We start from the raw sequence: 22,917 nt of genomic DNA on the forward strand, positions 1-22,917 counted from the left end.
GCCACAACTGCGAGCCCACGAGCCACAACTACTGAAGCCCGCGTGCCTAGAGCCTGTGCTCTGCAACAAGAGAAGCCACCGCAGTGAGACACTCGTGCACCGCAAGGAAGAGTAGCCCCCGCTCGCCGCAACTAGAGAAAGCCCGCATGCAGTAATGAAGACCCAACGCAGCCCAAAATTTAAAAAACTAATAATAATACAATAATGATAATAAAATGCCGGGCAAAGCCATCCAATTCAGCCAAGCCCAGCTCGAAGAAATCAGGGTCCTCTGACAAGTTCTCGGGCAGCTCGGTGAGACTCGCACAGAGCCCACGCAGCCCTCCCGGCCTGTCACAGGCTGTCTGCTTTGGACAGAACAATGGCTCCCCTTGTTCTTACCATCCTGTTTTGTTGATTTTTGTGCTCCTCCAATGTGACACTGGTGGATCCGGCCCAACGATGGGGACAAATGGAGTGCAGGTGTCCCCTTCGGTGTCAGGCCTTCTCGGAACACCCATTTTAATAAACTCATACCCTCAAGGCATGTGTACGCAGCTGGGGCAGATTCTGTCCCACTGTTTCTTGTCTTTTGCAATTTAACAAGACGTGAGACACATCATCTAGAAGTTAAAAACCATGACTTTTAAAAAATCTTTTCATGACAGAAAATGTCGAATATACACAAAAGCAGAGAAAAACAGCATGCTAAAACCCTAGGTACCCCTTACACAGCCGGCACAGTCATCAAATCCAGGTCACGTCATTTCTAAGTTCATTCATTTAACAAATCCTGATTGAATACACGTTATGTCCCAGGACTGCTTCAGGCTTTTCAGGCATGGGTCTGAATAAGGCACAGTCCTGACACATACTGGGCTTGGAGCCACACAGGGAAACGGCCTGTCACTGTCACCACCGAGGGCAGGAAGTGCTGTGGTCAGAGAAAGGAGACGGGCAGCTGACCCAGCCTCAGTGAGATCCCCAGGGAAACGGCATCAAACGAAGTTGAGCCTTGAAGGCTAAGTGGGAGATCACCCAGGGAGAAGAGGAGGCCCAGACTGGGAAAGGGGCGCGATGCCGGCAGAGGGAACAGTTTACACAGAGAGCGGGAACGCAAATGAACAAGGGGATTTTAGGACCCGAAGGGTGCTTAATGTGATTGCAGCCTGGAGTACAAAAGAACAGTGAGAAAGCTGGGCGAGTGAATGGAGTGTCAGCAAATCACAAAAGGTCTTTTATGCCACATTGAGTCCCGTAGACACGTGAGGGGCCGCCGAACGGTTAGAGGGAGGGAAGTAACACCATCACGTCTGCCTCTTAGAAAGGTCACCCGTTCTGCAGGGTGGGGAACGGATTAGACTAGACAGAGGCGCGGTGTAGACGCCAAGGCGGGGCCTGTGGAGGAGTCGGCTGCAGTGTAATAAACGAGCCAGCCAGTCCAGCCGGGACGCTGAAGTGCACGCCTGGGGCGCTCTAGAGCTTTCTCTGTGGATTCTGCTCTGGGTCTCCACTTCAAGGCAGGGCCAAGGTTTGGGCTTGGGGCTGGTGTACGTGTGCTTAGGATTCAAACGACAGCGGTGTTAGCAGCTTTTACATACATGTACACAACTGAAGAAAGGGAAGACTGATAACTGTGGACGCCTCTGTCCCCTGCACTTGTCAACCTTATACTTGCGGGCCTCTCACTGTCGTGGCCTCTCCCGTCGCGGAGCACAGGCTCCGGACGCGCGGGCTCAGCAGCCATAGCTCACGGGCCCAGCCGCTCCGCGGCATGTGGGATCTTCCCGGACCGGGGCACGAACCTGTGTGCCCTGCATCGGCAGGCGGACTCTCAACCACTGCGCCACCAGGGAAGCCCCATGGATCTTTTTTATTCTTACCATTTCAAAATGTTTTCGTTAATTTACGTTTTTAATTAAAATATTCGAAATGAGAATCGTGCAACCCCACAGCTGTGAACGGACATGATTGCTGTGGTCACCCCACATAGGCAGGATGGACCCCCTGCCCGGCACCTGCCCAAGATATGGTTCTGACGTCCAGACCAGTGAGGTCACACGCACACCAGAGAGCATAGAAAGGTTTATTACTCACACGATGCAGCCTCTGAGGAGGGCAGGATGGAAGCAGGTCCAGAAACGGCTTGAGAGAGCAGAGAAAGGGGATCTGCTTGGCGTTTCCATGGCCGAGCCGGGCCGAGGGTTCTGCTTGGCAAGGGCCAGGGCTTTCCTGGTTGGACCTTCCCGCGGCAGCCAAGGGAGAGGGCACCTGGTGTCCTGTATCAGCCGCCCAGATGTGAGACAGAAGGGGGACAGTGATGGGACCTGGAAGCTGTCAGCAGCCAGGCATTAAAAACGAAGTCAAACTCTTCATTACCCACTCTCTGTTACACTAATACAGAGCCCAGAGGTGCATACAATACACAGCAAGTCTCCATCTGGCCAGTCAGCAGCCTCCATTCCCCCACAAAGGCAAACGCTCTCCACTCTTACCAGCTTCTACGTATCCTGCAGAGATGGTCTTATGTATATAAAAACATGTAAACACACACACACACACACACATCATTCCTTTTACTAAAGACCAAAGGATGGAGACCAGATAGCCCAGGGTTTGCTTAAATTCCTTCACACTTGCTCTGTTTTCTAGATAAGAGTCTTTGGTGAGGCCATTTCAGCTTTCTGAGTCTCAATGCAGCCTTCTGTTACATGGAGATGAGACACACCTGCTTGCCGGACTGGGACAAGGAATAAACGACGTGTCGAACACAACGTCCCTTTTACCTTGCTTTCCTCCTACTTCGCCGGCTGCTCTTTTTCAGCCTCTTCTGCAAATCCCTCTCCCTCTATTGACTCTGACATATTGGAAATTCCCTAGGTTTTCATCCTAGGCCTTTTTCTCACTCAACTTGTTCTCCCTGGCTAATCTTGGCTGCGTCGACAGCTTTGAGACAGCTTACGGGTGATGATTCAGCTCTCTCTCCTGCAGTCCACACAGGAATGTACAAATGTTTACTCACCACGTAGCCTGAAATGTCTAGGCATGTCAAAATTAGCAATCTGTCTTTACCGTTCCCCAAACTTTTTCATGATGGTGAAAGGGTACCATGATCTGCCCGGTTTTGAACTAGAAATTTAGAGGCATAACCCTTGACCTTAATCTTATCGTCATTTCATACCCCTAATCAGTCTTCAAGTTTTGTCCACACTATTCAAAATTATCTCTTGATCCGTTTATTTAGTTATCTCCATCCCTTTTAACACTTTCCTGGATAAAGTTACTATCATCTCCCAAAAAAATGTATCACAGCAGCCTCTTCTCTGGTCTCCTCTTTCGAGTCATGCCTGCCTCTAAGTGACACTGGAAGTCAGAAATCTTCCTAAAACACAAACCTGACTGTGTTAAACCCCCGATTCAACTTTGTCCGTGGCTCCCCACTTCCATCTGGACGTGTCAAACTCCTTAAGCGGCTTCAGTCTTGTTCTATCTTTTCATCTCTTTCTAGGGATCTTACCCAATCCCAATAGCTTTCAATAACATTTTATGCTAATGATTCCTAAATTTACATCTCCAAGGTTCCCACCTCTACCCTGAGCTTCAGGCTCTTTCACAACAGCCTTTGGAACGTCTTCAACTGAGTGACTCACAGGCACCCAAAACGTGTGTTTACCTGGACTCCTGATTTTCCTCCCCGCAGTCCTCATTTCAGCAAGTCACCCAACTGCTCAAGGCAGAAAACCTAGGAATTTTCCTTGAGTCCCTTTTTCTCAGCCTGTACCTTGAATCCACCTGACTCCCATTAATTCTAAAATGTATCCCGTATCTGTCCACTTCTCTCTATTTTATTCCCATTACCTGCCCAGGCCATCCCCCTCTCTCACCTGCACCAGTGCAAAGCCTCCTGCTTCACTGTTCCCATGCTTGCCCTCTTCCAATTCACTCTTATGCAAAGCAGTCAAAGGAATCTTTAGGGGCTTCCCTGGTGGTGCAGTGGTTGGGGGTCCACCTGCTGATGCAGGGGACGTGGGTTCATGCCCCGGTCCGGGAGGATCCCACATGCCGCGGAGCGGCTAGACCTGTGAGCCATGGCCGCTGAGCCTGTGCGTCCGGAGCCTGTGCTCCGCAAGGGGAGAGGCCACAGCAGTGAGAGGCCCGTGTACTGCAAAAAAAAAAAAAAAAGAGTCTTTAAAATATATAAATCACATGATGTCACTCTCCTGCTTAAAACCTTTCAGTGATTATCTTTGCTTTTAAAATAAAATCCAGGGACTTCCCTGCAGTCTAGTGGTTAGGACTCTGCACTCCCAGTGCAGGGGGGCATGGGTTTGATCCCAGGTTCAATCCCTGGTTGGGGAACTAAGATTCCCCATGTCACATGGTGTGGCCAGAAAATAAAATAAAATAAAATAAAATCCAGAATCCTTACTATGACTTGCTGGCCCTATTCAGTCTACCTAGACTCTTACACCCCCTCATTCAGTACATACAAGAGAAGGTCGTTTTCTTCCCCACTCACCTTGAATCCAGAGCATCTAAGGCATTGCCTGGAACTTAAGAATATAATAAGCAGGTAATTAATGTTTGTTGAAAGAATGAATAAATGCGTGGCTTACAAGACCCTTCTTGGTCTAATCCCTGCGTCTGCTATTCCTTTCCTACTTTCCCAAATCACAACCTAGGCTACACTAAATGCTAGGAATAGGGTGAGAGTTGGCAATGTCTATCTGGCAGCAGAAATCAAGATGAGAGAACCCCAAGAGCCGGGTGACAACTCTACGGCAGAACCACGATTGATTAACTCAGCTGCCCGCACCCTGAGCCCTGGTGGGCTTTCTCAGGCTCCTCTCCGCTCACATCGTGAAGAGTTCTGAGTGTTTTTTCAATTGTGCTAAAATATAAATAACGTAAAATTTACCATTTTAACCATTTTAAAGTGTATAATGCAGTAGCATTAAATACATTCACAAGGTTATGGAACCATTATTACGATCTATTTCCAGAGGTTTTCATCAGCCCAAACACTCTGGACCCACTAAACAATAACTCTTCTCCCCCCCGCCCCAAGTAACCTCTCTTCTACTTTCTACCTGTATGTTTGCCTATTTTTGGTATCTCGTATCAATGGACTCATTCAGTATTTGTCCTTTTGTGTTCAGCTTCCTTCACTTAGCATAGGGTTTTCAAGGTTCATCCATTTTGTAACCTGTGTCAGAGTTCTATTTCTGGAGATCGGTTCAAGACGGTGGAGTAGAAGGACGTGCTCTCACTCCCTCGTGCAAGAGCACCGGAATCACAACCAACTGTTGGACAGTCATCGACAGGAAGACACTGGAACTCACCAAAAGAGATGCCCCACATCTAAGACAAAGGAGAAGCCGCAAGGAGACGGCAGGAGGGGCGCAATCACAGTAAAATCAAATCCCATAACCACTGGGTGGGTGACTAACAGACTGGAGAACACTTATACCACAGAAGTCCACCCACTAGAGTGAAGGTTCTGAGCCCCACATCAGGCTTCCCAACCTGGGGGTCCGGCAACGGGAGGAGGAATTCCCAGAGAATCAGACTTTGAAGGCTGGCGGGATTTGATTGCAGAATTTCAACAGGACCGGGGGAAACAGAGACTCCGCTCGTGGAGGGCACACACAAAGTAGTGTGGGCATCGGGACCCAGGGGAAGGAGCAGTGACCCCGGGGGAGACTGAATCAGACCTACCTGCTAGTGCTGGAGGGTCTCCTGCAGAGGCGGGGGTGTGGCTGTGGCTCACCGTGGGGACAAGGACACTGGCAGCAGAACTTCTGGAAGTACTCCTTGGCGTGAGCCCTCCCAGAGTCCACCATTGGCACCACCAAAGAGCCTGCAGGCGCCAGTGCTGGGTTCCCTCAGGCCAAACAACCGACAGGGAGGGGACACAACCCCACCCATCAGCAGACAAGCGGATTAGAGTTTTACTAAGCTCTGCCCACCTGAGCAACACCCAGCTCTACCCACCACCAGTCCCTCCCATCAGGAAGCTGGCACAAGCCTCTTAGATAGCCTCACCCACCAGAAGGCAGATAGCAGAAGCAAGAACTACAGTCCTGCAGCCTGTGGAACAAAAACCACATTCACAGAAAGACAGACAAGATGAAAAGGTAGAGGGCTATGTACCAGATGAAGGAACAAGATAAAACCCCAGAAAAACAACTAAATGAAGTGGAGATAGGCGACCTTCCAGAAAATGTATACAGAATAATGATAGTGAAGATGATCCAGGACCTCGGAAAAAGAATGGAGGCAAAGATCGAGAAGATGCAAGAAATGTTTAACAAAGACCTAAAAAAATTAAAGCACAAACACCTAGAAGAATGAAAGAACAAACAAACAGAGATGAACAATACAATAACTGAAATGAAAAATCCATTAGAAGGAATCAATAGCAGAATAACTGAGGCAGAAGAACGGATAAGTGACCTGGAAGACAGGATGGTGGAATTCACTGCCGTGGAACAGAATAAAGAAGAAAGAATGAAAAGAAATGAAGACAGCCTAAGAGACCCCTGGGACTACGTTAAACGCACCAACATTTGCATTATAGGGGTCCCAGAAGGAGGAGAGAGAGAAGGGACCCGAGAAAATATTTGAAGAGATTATAGTTGAAAACTTCGCTAACTTGGGAAAGGAAATAGCCACCCAAGTCCAGGAAGCGCAGAGAGTCCCAGGGAGGATAAAGCCAAGCAGAAACACAACGAGACACACAGTAATCAAATTGACAAAAAATAAAGGCAAAGAAAAATTATTGAAAGCAACAAGGGAAAAACGACAAATAACATACAAGGGAACTCCCATAAGGTTAACAGCTGATTTCTCAGCAGAAACTCTTGCATTCATTTTGTACCCTGCAACTTTACCAAATTCATTGATTACCTCTAATAGTTTTCTGGTGGCATCTTTACCATTCTCTATGTATAGTATCATGTCATCTGCAAACAGTGACAGTTTTACTTCTTTCCCAATTTGTATTTCTTTTATTTCTTTTTCTTCTCTGATTGCCGTGGCTAGGACTTCCAAAACTATGTTGAATAACAGTGGTGAGAGTGGACATCCTTGTCTTGTTCCTGATCTTAAAGGAAATGGTTTCAGTTTTTCACCATTGAGAATGATGTTTGCTGTAGGTTTGTCATATATGGCCTTTATTATGTTGAGGTAGGTTCCCTTCATGCCCACTTTCTGGAGAGTTTTTATCATAAATCGGTGTTGAATTTTGTCAAAAGCTTTTTCTGAATCTATTGAGATAATTATACGGTTTTTATTCTTCAATTTGTTAATATGGTGTATCACGTTGATTGACTTGCCTATATTGAAGAATCCTTGCATCCCTGGGATAAATCCCACTTGATCATGCTGTATGATCCTTTTAATGTGTTGTTGAATTCTGTTTGCTAGTATTTTGTTGAGGATTTTTGCATCTATGTTCATCAGTGATATTGGTCTGTAATTTTCTTTTTTTGTAGTATCTTTGTCTGGTTTTGGTATCAGGGTGATGGTGGCCTCATAGAATGAGTTTCGGAGTGTTCCTTCCTCTGCAATTTTTTGGAAGAGTTTGAGAAGGGTGGGTGTTAACTCTTCTCTGAATGTTTAATAGAATTCACCTGTGAAGCCATCTGATCCTGGACTTTTGTTTTTTGGAAGATGTTTAATCACAGTTTCAATTTCATTACTTATGATTGGTCTGTTCATATTTTCTATTTCTTCCTGGTTCAGTCTTGGAAGGTTATACCTTTCTAGGAATTTGTCCACTTCTTCCAGGTAGTCCATTTTATTGGCATAGAGTTGCTTGTAGTAGTCTCTCATGATGCTTTGTATTTCTGCAGGGTCTGTTATAACTTCTTTTTCCTTTCTAATTTTATTGATTTGAGTCCTCTCTCTCTTTTTCTTGATGAGTCTGGCTAAAGGTTTATCAATTTTGTTTATCTTCTCAAAGAACCACCTTTTAGTTTTATTGATCTTTGCTATTGTTTTCTTTGTTTCTATTTCGTTTATTTCTGCTCTGATCTTTATGATTTCTTTCCTTCTCCTAATTTTGTGTTTTGTTTGTTCTTCTTTTTCTAGTTCCTTTAGGTGTAAAGTTAGGTTGTTTATTTGAGATTTTTCTTGTTTCTTTCTTTTTTTATATATAGATTAATTTTATTTATTTATTTATTTATTTTTGGCTGCATTGGGTCTTTCTTGCTGTGCGGGTTTTCTCCAGGTGTGGCCAGCAGGAGCCGCCCTTCATTGCGGTGCAAGGGCTTCTCACTGCAATGGTCTCTCTTGTTGTGGAGCACAGGCTCTAGGCATACAGGCTTCAACATTTTTGGCCGGCAGGCTCCAGAGCGCAGGCTCAGTAGCTGTGGCGCACGGGCTTAGTTGTTCTGCGGCATATGTGATCCTCCCAGACCACGGCTCGACCCCATGTCCCCTGTGTTGGCAGGCGGATTATTAACCACTGTGCCACCAGGGAAGCCCCTTTTCTTGTTTCTTGAGATAGGATTGTATTGTTATACACTTCCCTCTTAGAACTGCTTTTGCTGCATCCCATAGGTTTTGGATCATTGTGTTTTCATTGTCATTTGTCTCTAGGTATTTTTTGATTTCCTCTTGGATTTCTTCAATGATCATTTAGTTATTTAGTAATGAATCGTTTAGCCTCCATGTGTTTGTGGTTTTTACACTTTTTTCCCTGTAACTGTTTTCTAATCTCATAGCATTGTGGTCGGAAAAGATGCTTGATATGATTTCAATTATCTTAAATTTACTGAGGCTTGATTTGTGACCCAAGGTGTGATCTATCCTGGAGAATGTTAAGAAAGTGTAATCTGTTGCTTTCAGATGGAATGTCCTATAAATGTCAATTAAATCTGTCTGGTCTATTGTGTCATTTAAAGCTTGTGTTTCCTTATTAATTTTCTGTCTGGATGATCTGTCCATTGGTGTAAGTGAGGTGTTAAAGTCCTCCACTATTATTGTGTTACTGTTGATTTCCCCTTTTGTAGCTGTTAGCAGTTGCCTTATGTATTGAGGTGCTCCTATGTTGGGTGCATAGATTTTTGTGTGTGTGTGTGTGTGTGATACGCGGGCCTCTCACTGTTGTGGCCTCTCCCGTTGCGGAGCACAGGCTCCGGACATGCAGGCTCAGAGGCCATGGCTCACGGGCCCAGCCGCTCCTCGGCATGTGGGATCTTCCCAGACCAGGGCACGAACCCGCCTGCATCGGCAGGCGGACTCTCAACCACTGCACCACCAGGGAAGCCCGGTGCATGGATATTTATAATTGTTATACCTTCTCCTTGGATTGATCCCTTGATCATTATGTCATGTCCTTCCTTGTCTCTTGTAACATTCTTTATTTTAAAGTCTACGTTATCTGATATGAGTATTGCTACTCCAGCTTTCTTTTGATTTCCATTTGCATGAATATCTTTTTTCCATCCCCTGACTTTCAGTCTGTATGTGTCCCTAGGTCTGAAGTGGGTATCTTGTTGACAGCATATATATGGGTCTTGTTTCTGTTTCCATTCAGTGAGTCTGTATCTTTTGGTTAGAGCATTTAATCCGTTCACATTTCAGGTAACTATCGATATGTATGTTCCTATTACCATTTTCTGAATAGTTTTGAGTTTGTTTTTGTATGTTCTTTTCTTCTCTTGTGTTTTGCACTTAGAGTTGCTTTTGCGTTTGTTGTAGAGCTGGTTTGGTGGTATGAATTCTCTTAGCTTTTGCTTGTCTGTAAAGCTTTGGATTTCTCCAACGAATCTGAATGAGATCCTTGCCGGGTTGAGTAATCTTTGTTGTAGTTTCTTCCCTTTCGTTACTATAAATATATCCTGCCACCCCCTTCTGGCATGCAGAAATCTCTTGCATTCCTATACACTAACAATGAAAGATTATAAAGGGAAATTAAGGAAACAATCCCATTCAGCATTGCAACAAAAAGAATAAAATACCTAGGAATAAACCTACTTAAGGAGATAAAAGACCTGTACTCAGAAAACTGTAAGACATTGATGAAAGAAATCAAAGATGACACAAACAGATGGAGAGATATACCATGTTCTTGGATTGGAAGAATCAATATTATGAAAATGACTACAGTACCCAAAGCAATCTACAGATTCAATGCAATTCCGGTCAAATTACCAGTGGCATTTTTTACAGAACTAGAACAAAAATCTTAAAATTTGTAGGGAGACACAAAAGACCCCGAATAGCCAAAGCAATATTGAGAGAAAAAAATGGAGCTGGAGGAATCAGACTCCCTGACTTCAGACTATACTACAAAGCTACTGTAATCAAGATAATATGGTACTGGCACAAAAACAGAAATATACATCAATGGAACAGGATAGAAAGCCCAGACATAAACCCACACACATATGGTCAACTAATTTATGACAAAGGAGGTGAGGGTATATAATGGAGAAAAGACAGTCTCTTCAGTAAGTGGTGCTGGGAAAACTGGACAGCTACATGTAAAAGAATGAAATTAGAACACTCCCTAACACTATGCACAAAAATAAACTCAAAATGGATTAAAGACCTAAATGTAAGACTGGACACTATAAAACTCTTAGAGAAAAACATAGGAAGAACACTCTTTGACATAAATCACAGCAAGATCTTTTCTGACCCACCTCCTAGAATAATGGAAATACAAACAAAAATAAACAAATGGGACCTCATGAAATTTAAAAGTTTTTACACAGCAAAGGAAACTATAAACAAGACAAAAAGACAATCCTCAGAATGGGAGAAAATACTTGCAAACGAATCAATGGACAAAGAATTAATCTCCAAAATATATAAATAGCTCATGCAGCTCAATATTAAAAAAACAAACAACCCAATCCAAAAATGGGCAGAAGACCTAAATAGACATTTCTCCAAAGAAGACATACAGGTGGCCAAGAGGCACATGAAAAGCTGCTCAACATCACTAATTATTAGAGAAATGTGAATCAAAACTACAATGAGGTATCACCTCACACCTGTTAGAATGGGCATCATCAGAAAATATACAGACAACAAATGCTGGAGAGGGTGTGGAGAAAAGGGAACCCTCTTGCACTGTTGGTGGGACTGTAAATTGATACAGCCACTATGGAGAACAGTATGGAGGTTCCATGAAAAACTAAAAATAGAATTACCATATGAGCCAGCAATCCCACTACTGGGCATATACCCTGAGAAAACCATAATTCAAAAAGACACATGCACCCCAATATGCACTGCAGCACTATTTACAATAGCCAGGTCATGGAAGCAGCCTAAAGGCCCACTGACAGAGGAATGCATAAAAAAGATGTGGTACATACATGCCATGGAATATTACTCAGCCATAAAAAGGAACGAAATTGGGTCATTTGTAGAGACATGGATGGACTTAGAGACTGTCACACAGAGTGAAGTCAGTCAGAAAAATAAAAACAAATATAGTATATTAACACATATATGTGGAATATAGAAAAACGGTACAGATGAACTGGTTTGCAAGCAAGAAATACAGACAGATGCAGAGAACAAACATATGGACGTCAAGGGGGGAAAGCGGTCGGGGGGGGAGGTTGGGATGAATTGGGAGATTGGGATTGACATATATACACTAATATGTATAAAACATAACTAATAAGAAATCTGCTATATAAAAATAAATAAAATAAAATTCAAATAAAAATAAGAATTTCATTTCTTTTCATGGCTGCGTAATATCTGTTTGCTTTTTAATTCATTTGTCCAACAAATATTTATCAAGCACTTTGTTAAGGGCCAAGAACTATTCTAGGCACTATGGATATTGCCAAGAACAAAAGGGGAAAAGTTAACTACTTACATGGTACTAATAAACAAGTGAACATGTAGTATGTCAGATGGTAATAGGTTCTATGGAAAACCAGTATTACAGGGACAGGTGTATAGGAAGAGGATATCCCAGAGGTAGGGTGGCAACATTCATGTAGGGCCTTGAGAGGGAGTGCAAGGACTTTGGATTTTACTCTGAAAAAAGTGGCCAATAGGAAGTTTGGAGTTCGGGTTAGGGTTAAGGTTAGGGTTACAGGGTGACATAAACTGACCTACATTGTAAAGGATATATCTGGTTTCAGTATTGAGATTAGACTATGAGGGAAAATGAGGCAAAAGGGAAGTAAAAATACCACTTAGGGGCTATTCCAATAGTGCAGGTGAAAGATGAGAAGACCTGTAGCAGATGGATTTGTCAAGGTTCTCCAGAGAATCAGAACCAATAGGATATATATGTGATAGATAGATAGATAGATAGATAAATGAAGGAGAGAGAGAGGGATTCTAAAGAATTGAATTCACATGATTGTGGAGGTTGGCAAGTCTGAAATATGCAGGGCAAGCCAGCCCTACAGATTGGAAATTCAGCTAAGAGTTGGAAATTCAGGTATGAGTTAATGCTTCAGTCTTGGTCTGAAATCCACAGGGCAGTCCAAGCAGGCTGGAAACTCAAGGACGGTTTCTATGTTTCAGTCTTGTGGCCAAATTCCTTCTAAGGGAAACTCTGTTCCGTGCCTCTTCCTCGATCCTGGTGGTTTGCCGGCAACCTTCGGCATTCCTTTGCCTGTAGATGCATCACCTGATCTCTGCCTTCACTTTCACATGACGTTCTTCCTAGGTACCTGTCTGTGTCCAAACTTTCCCTTTTTATAAGGACACCAGTCATACTGGATTAGGGACTCATCCTACTCCAGCAAGATCTCATCTTAACTAATTACACCTGCAGCAACCTTATTTCGAAATAAGGTGATATTCTGAGGTCTTGGGGGTTAGGACTTCAACAGACAAATTTGAGGGAGACCCAATTCAGCCTATAACACAGAGTGACAGCTGTGTTAAGAGAACATGAGAAGCAGGACTTCCCTGGTGGCATAGTGGTTAAGAATCCACCTGCCAGTGCAGGGGACACAGGTTCGAGCCCTGGTCCGGGAAGATCCCACATGCCGCAGAGCAACTAAGCCCGTGTGCCACAACTACTGAGCCCGCGTGCCACAACTACTGAAGCCCACGTGCCTAGAGCCCGTGCTCCACAACAAGAGAAGCCACCGCAATGAGAAGCCCGCGCACCACAACCAAGAGTAGACCCCACTCGCCGCAACTAGAGAAAGCCTGCGCACAGCAACGAAGACCAAACACAGCCCAAAAGAAATAAATATATTTATTTTTTAATTAGATTTTAAAAAAAAGACAATATGAGAAGCAGTTGGATTTGACTGAAGAGTATGAAGGAAAGAAAGGAGTCAGGGATACTCCAATGTTTTTGACCTGAATTAAAATAATCAAGTTGCCATTTACTGAGACGGTGAAGATTGCAGGAGGAGAAAGTTTGGAGGGGAAAATCAGAGTTCAGTTTGGGATATAACTCAAATAAATATATGGATACATTCAAATAAAGACCCACCTCTTGTCCCAAGCTCCTCACTTGGTTTGGAATACCGGCAGGGTGGCAGAAGGCCCTGTTATCTCAGCGAAAACAGAGGAGATAGAGCCTGGGAGTGTTTCCCTTCCCTGCACGCACGCACACACATACACACACACACACACGTCACCTAAGTGGCCCTCACTTCTGGTGCACTCCACTTCTGTTCATGGCCCACCTTCCTCATTACCTTTGTTCCATCATTCCACATCTCATGACACCTCCCCATAAGCCTTAGAAAGTTATTAAGAGAATGAAGTCAGAGTAATTAAGAGCTGCAGAGGTACTCTTTTTAACAGCTGTACTTTCACTAGCAACATTAAAATTCTAAGTGAACCTTAATAGAAACATTTGATTAATTGTTCAGTTGCCCTCAAATTAATATTAATCTGTGACTCTAGTATCCATGGTCTGTTTGTCTAATTTATTGTTGCTTTTCCAATCTGCATGATTTACAGTCAGCACACGCAAAGAGTTGCCTCTATAGTTTTCAATCACTCTGAATTAGATTCTTAGATCCAAGTGGAAAAATGACTTCTCCAAACAATAGAAAATTAAAATGCATAGTACGGCTAAACCACAGCAAAATAGAATTTTTTAAAATAAAGTTCAGGAAAAAAATAGGTCATCTCATAAAATTAAATCTAATTTCAATTTCCATTCTGACTGTGATTTTTAATTATAAAGTTCTCAGAAGGTTTTGGTAATAAAGTGGGTTAATTCTGCCATGGAGGTTTCCTTTATGAAAGGGTACTATTTAGGGGTGAATGAAAATTTTTCAATTTGCCTTTTAAAGGGGTGAGACTTTGTTGGTATTGATTGGGGTGTGGTGATTTTCTCCTCTGCATGGTTCAATAACCAACATGATCAATTAGGCGAGTGGATACTCGATCAGAATAAGGTACTCCCTAAGTCTTCCGGATCTCTAAGGAGCAGTGCTTTCAGGAATACGGATGCCAAGATGATTCCCTTTGGCGGCTAAGTTTTTGAAACTTTCAGACCGTCATCTAGAATCTGGCCTGAAAGGAAGACAGGGCTTTTTGGAGTGATCAGTACCGCCGGCGGCTGAAGTCCTCTCCTCAGATAACGGTTCTCAGATCGAATTTTGTGGCTACATTGACACTCCGTGCTCTGACTTTGCTAGAACGACCGAAGGAAGTGGACGCGTTTCAGCACCCGACACCTGTCATGCTTCACAGCCCCGCCAGTCAGAGAAGCCTCCGTCCCTCGCAAAGACAGGAGACAGAACTGGGCAGCCGGCTGCTTCATCCGGAGGGAAAAGACCACGCCAGGGAAGAGGAAAAGGTGAAGTTCTCCGGAGACGCACAGGAGCCGGGCTTGGCGTTTCTGGGGCTGAGTCAGGGACTTCCCTTCTGCCGGAACATTTCCCCTGCTTCCCTCCCAAGCGTCTGTCTCGGAGCGCAGCGGAATGCCTAATGAAGCGTGCCCAGCAAGGGGCGTCAAGCGGCTCGGGAAGCTGGGCTGGGGCGGGAGGAGGAGAGTCAGGTTACAGGTTCACACGTTCTCGGGAAACCATTCTGAAACCTGAGCTGGAGACGCAAATGTCGGGACCCACGCAAGGCCAGGGGCGTGCCCTTCGGGGCCCGGCAGCCGGGCGTGCGCTCTCCGCCCCGCTCTAGCACGTGCCTGAAGGCGGTCGGAAAGGCCGCGGGCGGAGCCGTCATGTTCCGGGCCGCCGGGGACCGCGGCGCTTCTCTCTGGGCATCCTTAGCATACGGTCCTTCCGGCACGGGGCCGCGTCCGCTGGAGTGCCTGCGGCCACGGGCACCGCGCTGGAGCGGACGCGGCCGACGGCCCACACTCCCCGCAGGTGCGCACGGGGTCAGCAGCGGCCCGCCAGCGTCCAGGGGCGCCGCCGCGGCCGAGCCCCCCTTCCCACCCACCCCGGCCAGGGGCGAGACGCCTGCGGCCCTCCCCAAAAGACAGACGCTGGGCGCCGAGTCCCGCTCCGAGCGTTTTCCGAATCGCTCATTTCCCCCTCGAGCGAGCTTCTGGCGCTTATCCAGGAGCCTCCCGGGCTCCCAGCTCCAACCCCTGAAATAAACGCGGCGCCTGTCCACAGAGCGGGGGAGGGGAGAGGCCCGTGTGCACGCGGAGAAAGAAAATACCGGGAGAACGACCCCGTTCTCTAGGAAAAGGTAATGAGAGGAAGCGAAAGAGTGTGAACTTACTCGGAAATGCAAAGCGAGCTCCACTCTCGCCAGGCGCATACAAACGAGGGAACGACGAATCAGCCGACGCGGCCGGCGGCGGCCGCCCAGGAAGAGCCTCATGCATGAGAATGGGTTGCTAGGTTTCCTCGTTCCCTCCGACACCCGCTTCCCCCAAGACATCCACCGGCGGAAGAAAGCGGGCCGGGCCCAGCCACGGCAGAGCGGGGAGGACCGCGCCAAACCCCCGAGGCCGCTCCCGCCCTCAGGACCCTGGAGAGCGGCAGCCGCGCCCCGGGGACCCGCGCCTCGCCGCCCAGTCCCTCGCCTTCGCGGCTTCCCGCCTCCCCCTTCATTTTTCTTGGCACCCACTTCTCTCGCTCTTCACCAACAGATTAAATTGCCTTTTTGTTTTTCTTGAGGGGGCTGTTTGGATTGGCTGAGTTAGGTTCCGGTTTGTAACTTCACTAAGTATTAGTGGACCAAGAAGCCCTGAGAGCTGCAAAACGAGAGCCTGAACGAGGCGGGTGACCTTAAAAAACCACTGAGGGACTTCCCTGGTGGCGCAGTGGTTAAGAATCTGCCTGCCAGTGCAGGGGACACGGATTCGAGCCCTGGTCCGGGAAGATCCCACGTGCCGCGGAGCAACTAAGCCCGCGAGCCACAACTACTGAGCCTGCACTCTAGAGCCCGCGAGCCACAACTACGGAGTCTGCGCGCCACAACTACTGAAGCCCCCGCACCTAGAGCCCGTGCTCCGCAAAAGAGAAGGCACTGCAATGAGAAGCCCACGCTCCACAACAAAGAGTAGCCTCCGCTTGCCACACCTAGGGAAAGCCCGGGCGCAGCAACGAAGACCCAACACAGCCATAAATAAATTAATTAATAAGCCACTGAGTTCAATCCTTTACTTCGTAAATGAATCAGACCAACTCAAAGAATAAAGAATCTCCCAAGGTTTGCCAATGGAGTTCATTTCGAGGATGAGTCTAGACCCCTGGGCCTCTGACTTCTAAATTAATGTTTCCCTATGCCTTCCAAGAAAATAATACTTTTATCTTAACCTCGGCCGCTTAGCTCTCCCAAGCAACAAGTGGAGGGTGGAAAGGCCTGTGTTCGGGGAAATAAGATGGACACAGCGAGTGTGGAAAGGAGGCCTGCAGACTCTGCTCTTAAGTCCTGGTCTCCCCTGACCCCCGCACCCAGCACCACCAAAGTCACATGGCCAGTCCCTCTTCCGCCAGCCTGAGGACACCTCATCTTCTGCCTGTATCCAAGCCTCCCATGGACACCTATCACAAGGACCTAGTAACCTCATACCAACTTCTGGTAGAGCTCTGGGCACTTTGGAAGGTGGGAAAGGACAGGGGGAAAGAGGAGGCAGAGCCAGAGCCAGAGCTGTAGAAGTGAACTGGGAGATCTTCATCCGAAGTCGAAAGAACCAAGAGAGGTGAACACAGACGCTCCTGTACACGGCACCTCACAGTGAAGGTGCCTACGAATTCCCTGGGAATGTTAACATTCCGATTCTCCTGCGGTAGGTCAGGATAGGGTCTGAGGTTCTGCATTCCCAACAAGCTCCTGGGTATTATCCAAGCTGCTGGCCCAGGGACCACACTCTGAGTAGCAAGGAGTTTGAAAGGGATGGGGGGAGAATGGGAGGGAGGGTAAGCAGGGAAGAGAGGGAAGGAAGGAGAAAAGGGGATCTCCCCTGCTACGCAGAGGCCTTTTCTTTTGCTCTCACCGACCTTCTCTTGCACCCCGAAAGTAATGCCTCGAAATGCCGCGGTAACTGGCACTCTGCACCTTTTCTTCAGTCTGTAGCGGGACCCAACAGTGATGGTGTGTGATTTTGTTTCTCTCCTCCCCCTCCTCTCGCCCTGCCCGCCGCCGGCCCTGCACAGCTCCCAGGCTCGCCCGCTGCCCCGAAGCTGCTCGGCCTCCTCTCCGGCACGCTCTCCGGCCTCGCGCGCTTCTTCGCTCACCTTCTCCAGCGACCCCTTCCTGGGGCTCCCCTGCGGCGCCCGGACTTCTCTCTTCTGCTCCCCGTCCTGCCAGCCGCTGGGCTCGCGCCGCGGCAGGAGGAGCGGCCGGGCCGCCTCTCGCTCCTGCTCAGGGCAGCTCTGGCACTGCCCGGCCGACCCCCAGAGGGACGCCTGCCCCGGGAAGAGGACGCCGACGCCGGGCAGAGCCCGCCCAGGCCCGTGAGTACTGTGCTCTCCGCCGCCCAATCCGCGGCCTCAGCGGGACGCCAGTTTCCCGGGTTCCTCCCTAACCCCGACTGACCCACTCCACGTGGGGCCAGCAAGGAGAGAAGGGGAGGGGGGCGGGTGGGAAGGTCGAGACACGGCCGAGAACGCTCACAGAAAAGGCGCCGGCGGCTCGCCGGACACCCCTCCCCCCAGGAGACCCTCGAAGCTACTCTTCTCGGGCCACTTCCTCCCAGAGCCTACGGAAGAGGGGGGGGAGCCCCCATCCGAAGCCGCTTCCCGAACTCACGCGTCGCTCTCCTGCCCCTCCTCCAAGCCTCCCCCGGACGAACCTCCGCCCCCTCCTCGCGCTCCCACTCCCCAGCCCCCGGCTACGGCGCGCTCGGGAGGCCAGGGAGGAAATGACGTGATGTTATTTTAGTGTCAGGTCGGCTTCCAGCTTCAGTTTACCCCGCCGATCTCGGGCGCACGGCCCGGAGGTCGGGCCGCGTCTCCCGAAGGCACACCGGGGGCTCCAGGGCTCCGTGCCCGCAGAGCTGGTCGGCGGCGGGGTTCCCGCCACCCTCCGGGTCCCCCCCCTTCCCCGGACTCGGGAGTTGGGAGTTAGCCACCGCCCCCCGCCACCCGGCCAGGTGGGACCTGCGGCTCCGGCAAGCGGGGAGGGGGCGAGGAACCCCTTTCCAGTTTGGTACCTCCGGAGGCGGAGGCTGCAGCCGGGTGGGGCGGGGATAGGGCTGGAGAAGCACCCCGGGGAAAGGGAGATGATGGGGACCGGCCTCCAGAGGCGGAGAGTCCACGGCCGGACCCTCCGGGTACGAGCACCCCGGCGCGCCGCGCACCCCGCGCGCACACACGGGTGCCTCCCCCGCCCGCTCCATTCACAAGAACCCAGCGCGCTCTCCAGCACGCCGGGGTCCCGCTCGGCTCCCGCGCGCCCAAGCACGGGGCCCTGCGAGGGGGCTCTGCGGGGCCCACACTCTCGGTACTTCCTAACCCGGGGCTGAAGAAGGGAACCACAGTCCCGGCATGGATGGGGACCCCCGCCCCCGCCCCGCCGCAGAGGAGCGCGCCGCCGTGGGAGGGAAGCGAGCCCTGGGTGGCCCGGCCGGGGAGGGGGGAGGGAGGGGCGGGGAGAGGCAGAGGCGAGGTGGGGGGGGGGAGAAGAAGGCGACAGGAAAGACGGAGAGCCAGAGGCAGAGGAAAGCCAGGGAGAGCGATCGCGGGCGTAGCGAGGGCAGCACCTAGAATTATCATAAAAATAAGGCACTCGCGGGACGCATGCGCACGGCCGACGGAGGCGCGCGGGCCGCAGCTCCCCCTCGGGCTCGCGGGGCAGACGGTGGAAGCGTGAGTACCCACTTCCTCAACGCCCCCTTCTCCCTCCCGGACTCGCCTTGTGGCCTCGGGCCGCGAGGTGGCCGGGGCCGGGCGGGGCGCGCACGCTCGGCTGGACCACGGTGGCGGGAGCGGGTCAGTGTGCAGGGCGTGCGGGGCTTGGGGTGTGACCGTGTCTCAAGGGGCTCCGCCGGGGCGTCCGCACGGTTCGACCTCTGTGGCTCGGCGTCAGCGAGTGGGTGGGCTACTGACACCCGAAGCAGACCTGGGAAACCCCGCGCGCCGGAGGCGGGCGGTCTGAGCGCAGGTGGGAAGGAAGCGGAGACGCTCCCGGAATCGCAGCGGAGACGCGCCACTACGGCGGGGACCCGAGGAACCGGGCGGGAAGCGGGCGCCCGCCGCGGACCCCGGGGGCCTGACTCGGTGTCGCCACTGAAGCTCGGAAAACCGAATGGACAGAACCGTCCCGAGGCGAGGGGGGCGGGGGGGGGGGGAGGCGGGCGCCGCGGGTATTTTTCTTGCAGGAACCCGGCGATTGAGTCTTCAGCGCTCTCGGTGCTACGCTCAGAAGTTGGAACGAGTCTGGCGCCTGGGCTGCGGGGACCTCCGGGACGGCGGCGCGCGGCAGGGACTGGGGCTTCGGGGGGTCGGCGGGCGCGGCGACTCCCCTCCCCCGAGGGTGGGCGGAGTGGGCGGGGGAGGGGTCGCGGAGGCAGCGGGCTTCCGGCGGGCTTGGCTGGTGCGCCCGGGGCCCTCCCGCGGCGGGGGGAGTGGGAGGGAAGGGATGGGCAGCCGGGGAGGGGGGCGGCGAGGGAGGGGTGTGGGGAGGAGCAGCGCGCGGGGACCCGATCGGCTTGCGAGCCCCTGGGAGTCGCCAGCGTCCGAGGAGAGCCCGGGCGGGTGGCAGCGGCGCGGAGCGAGCCCGGCGGCGGCGAAGGGCGGGGGACGCGGCCCCGCCAGCAGCTCAGCCCTCCGCGCCCCCCGAGGCGGGCTGGGTGGAGGAGTGAGCGCAGAGGCCGAGTTTCTGGCCGGGAGGGGGCGGGCGCTCCGAGGGAACTCGCTCCCACATCCCTTCCTTGGGAGAATCCGGCCGAGGCCGAGCGCTCTTTGTCCGCCCCCGCCCAGCCGATCGGCCGGAGGGCGCGGGTTGGGGCGACCGCAGCCGGTGCCCGCAGCGTGGGCGGGCAGCAGCAGTCACGCGCCCGCGGGCGCTCGCGGTGGCCCCGGAGGCGGGGAGCTTCTGCACCGTCTCGTTACCGTCCTGGGTCAGCCCCCCCTCCTCTAGAGCGCAGGTCGCAGGGCCGCTGCGTGGCTTGGTTTCTTTCACTAATGGTGGTTCCAGATTGTGGAATTGACCAAACAGGGTTCCGAGTTCACGAAATGGTGTGAATTCCTCCCCCGACTTGGCAAAGGAGATGTGTCATGGAAAGACTCTATCTGTAAACTCTTAGTTTTTTGCTCACAACCTGATTTTCTACTGGGCTTCTTCCGGCTTATCTCCTGTTCCTTAAGTGGCGTCTTTTGTATCAGTATCAGTATCGCATGTGAGGGGCAGTATTGCCTAATGGGTAAGAGCCCTGGACTCAGTAACTGTCTAGATTCAAATCTCAGCCTAGCGGTGTGACCTCGGGCAAGTTGCTTAACCTCTCGGTGCCGTAGTTTTATCATCTGTAAAATGGGGATAAGAAAAATACCTGCCTCACAGGTTGGCTGCCAGCATTCAGTAAATTAATACAGCAGAGCTCTGACACACACGAAACAAAAGTTACTATTGTTATTGTATTGGTGCTAAATTGGCTAAGTAGACTTCAAAATATGAAAAGATGGAACAAAATGCACATTTTGTTTGTTATAAGGAGTATACGTGATGAAATAGAAGATGTCCGTCAAAATTAGAAAAATAGAAAATGTTTAGAAAATGTTTTCTATGTCAGTATCTAAATTTAAAAACAATACATTTCTGTATCATCTGGGCCCTCTTATTTCAAATAATTATGAAGTATTTATATGCAATGATTCAAATAGCATTTTAAGAAAATTATCTCTAACCTTCAAAATATTTCACCTTGTAAAACAGATATGCATTAAAACTATGTATTAGGTCATGATATATACAGAAAATCCAATGTCTGCATTAAAATATTGCCCGGAGTCAGTTTTACTTAAGAGAGTGTGGAAACTTAGGAGCTAGACATGCTAACTTCTCTAAGATCATTGTAAACATTTTAGCCAAAATGCCCTTGATATCAAAAATATAGAATGATAAAAGTCAGATTATTTATTTATCTCCTTCACTTTACAGGTGAGGAAACATTCAGAGAGGTTAAAGGTCAGATATCTGCAGCTAAATAGAGGCCGACATGGGGTTAGAATTAGGTCTTCGGGCTCTGCCCAGGCCTCTTACACACCACACGGGTGATTTCCTGTTTACTGCAGATTTATGAACCTTTAACAAATAGGAAACCAGAAGGTATGATATAAGGAAAAAATATACAAGCATGTGTTATCAGCGACATAAGAAAGGCGGGGCAGTAATGTGGCTACTGCTGGCCGACCACTTTATATCATGGTCCCTCACATCAGAAGATACGACCACATGACTTGCTTGAGTTATGGGAAGGTCCCAGATCAAGCAAGAGGTCGAGCCAGCATTAGAATTTAAGGTCCCACATTCGGCTGCATATTCTGTTAATCCCTTGCAGCGGTTTTACATTAGAAATCAGTTTTGAGCTTTTCTTAAATGTTTAAAAATCTCCTTCCTGATGGCTTTGAAGGTCTTTCCTGTAAGAGAGCTTTTTAGGAAAGTCTTTCAGGATTACATACCAGGAGGTTTTATTATTCCAGATTTTGTAGACAAGCATGCGTGAAAAAGGAAAAAAAGCTTTCTTATTTTAATGCAATTGCCAGGTGACTGGTTTCGTTCCAGACACTTGAACACCAGTTCCGAAAGTTCTGCTGTTTTTTTCATTTCTGCATGTGTCCGTCTAATGACGTTCACCTTTCACGAACAGACGCAGCTGGTGGCTTAAAGGTCCAGACCTCACATAAGCGGTTTAGAAATTACATGGCAGAGCTTTTCACGTGAGTGTCTGGCCTTGCAGTTATTTACAGGAATGCTGTGTCTGCCAGGGAAGGCACTCTAGGAACTGTGCCTGCGTCCTTGAAGAAGGAAACCATGGTTCTCTCCAGTCGTGAGCGTGATGTCTTACCCTTGATTTTGCCTCTCTGGACACATGTTCTTAGACAGAAATCCAGGGCATTAAGCAGGGAGTGACTTTCTAGCAGGTTCCCAAGCCAGTCCAGCAGAACTGAGTTTTGAAATCACATGTATCAAGTCAGGTCCCATTATGCTTATAACGTGAATCACTGTTCAACTGGGAATATTGCTGATTCGTTTTCTGTACAGCAACCAGGTGACTCACAGCGTGAGCTTCTGTTCAAATACCTATAGTGTCAGCAGCAACTGATGGGGTTCACGCCGAGTCGGAGCCTAGCATTTAGTACAGTACAAATGAGTCACTGACTACCCGACACTTCTGAGATGATCCCTGAATGTTACCTTGAGCAGCCAGTTCAAGAGTTTAGACAGCGCTGCACGGGGTGAGTCCGTTCCCGGTACGACTGAATGGGCTTCTGCAGCAGCTCTTCACGGCAAAGCCTGATATGCCTGAGTGCCCAAGGTGATATTCCGTGATTATGAATTCATAGAATCCAGCTGATTAGATTCCAGCTATTTGCATGGGGAGTCATCTGTGAAGAATGA

General features: G+C 49.4%; 1 protein-coding gene across 3 annotated transcripts in view; it reads left to right on the forward strand.

The window, feature by feature from the left end:
• RGS20 (regulator of G protein signaling 20) overlaps positions 1 to 22,917 on the forward strand; it is a 77,099-nt gene that overhangs the window by 11,387 nt on the left and 42,795 nt on the right. Inside the window, exon 2 of one of the 3 annotated variants that reach the window (XM_065895504.1) lies at positions 17,504 to 17,813. The exons of 1 other annotated variant lie outside the window; for it this stretch is intronic. In XM_065895504.1, coding sequence (XP_065751576.1) covers positions 17,504 to 17,813 — 310 coding nt within the window. The remainder of the gene's footprint in view (positions 1 to 17,503; positions 17,814 to 22,917) is intronic. One more of the 3 variants, XM_065895505.1, reaches the window with a different exon arrangement.

Source organism: Phocoena phocoena, chromosome 17, assembly GCF_963924675.1.
Source record: "Phocoena phocoena chromosome 17, mPhoPho1.1, whole genome shotgun sequence".
Lineage (NCBI taxonomy): Eukaryota > Metazoa > Chordata > Mammalia > Artiodactyla > Phocoenidae > Phocoena > Phocoena phocoena.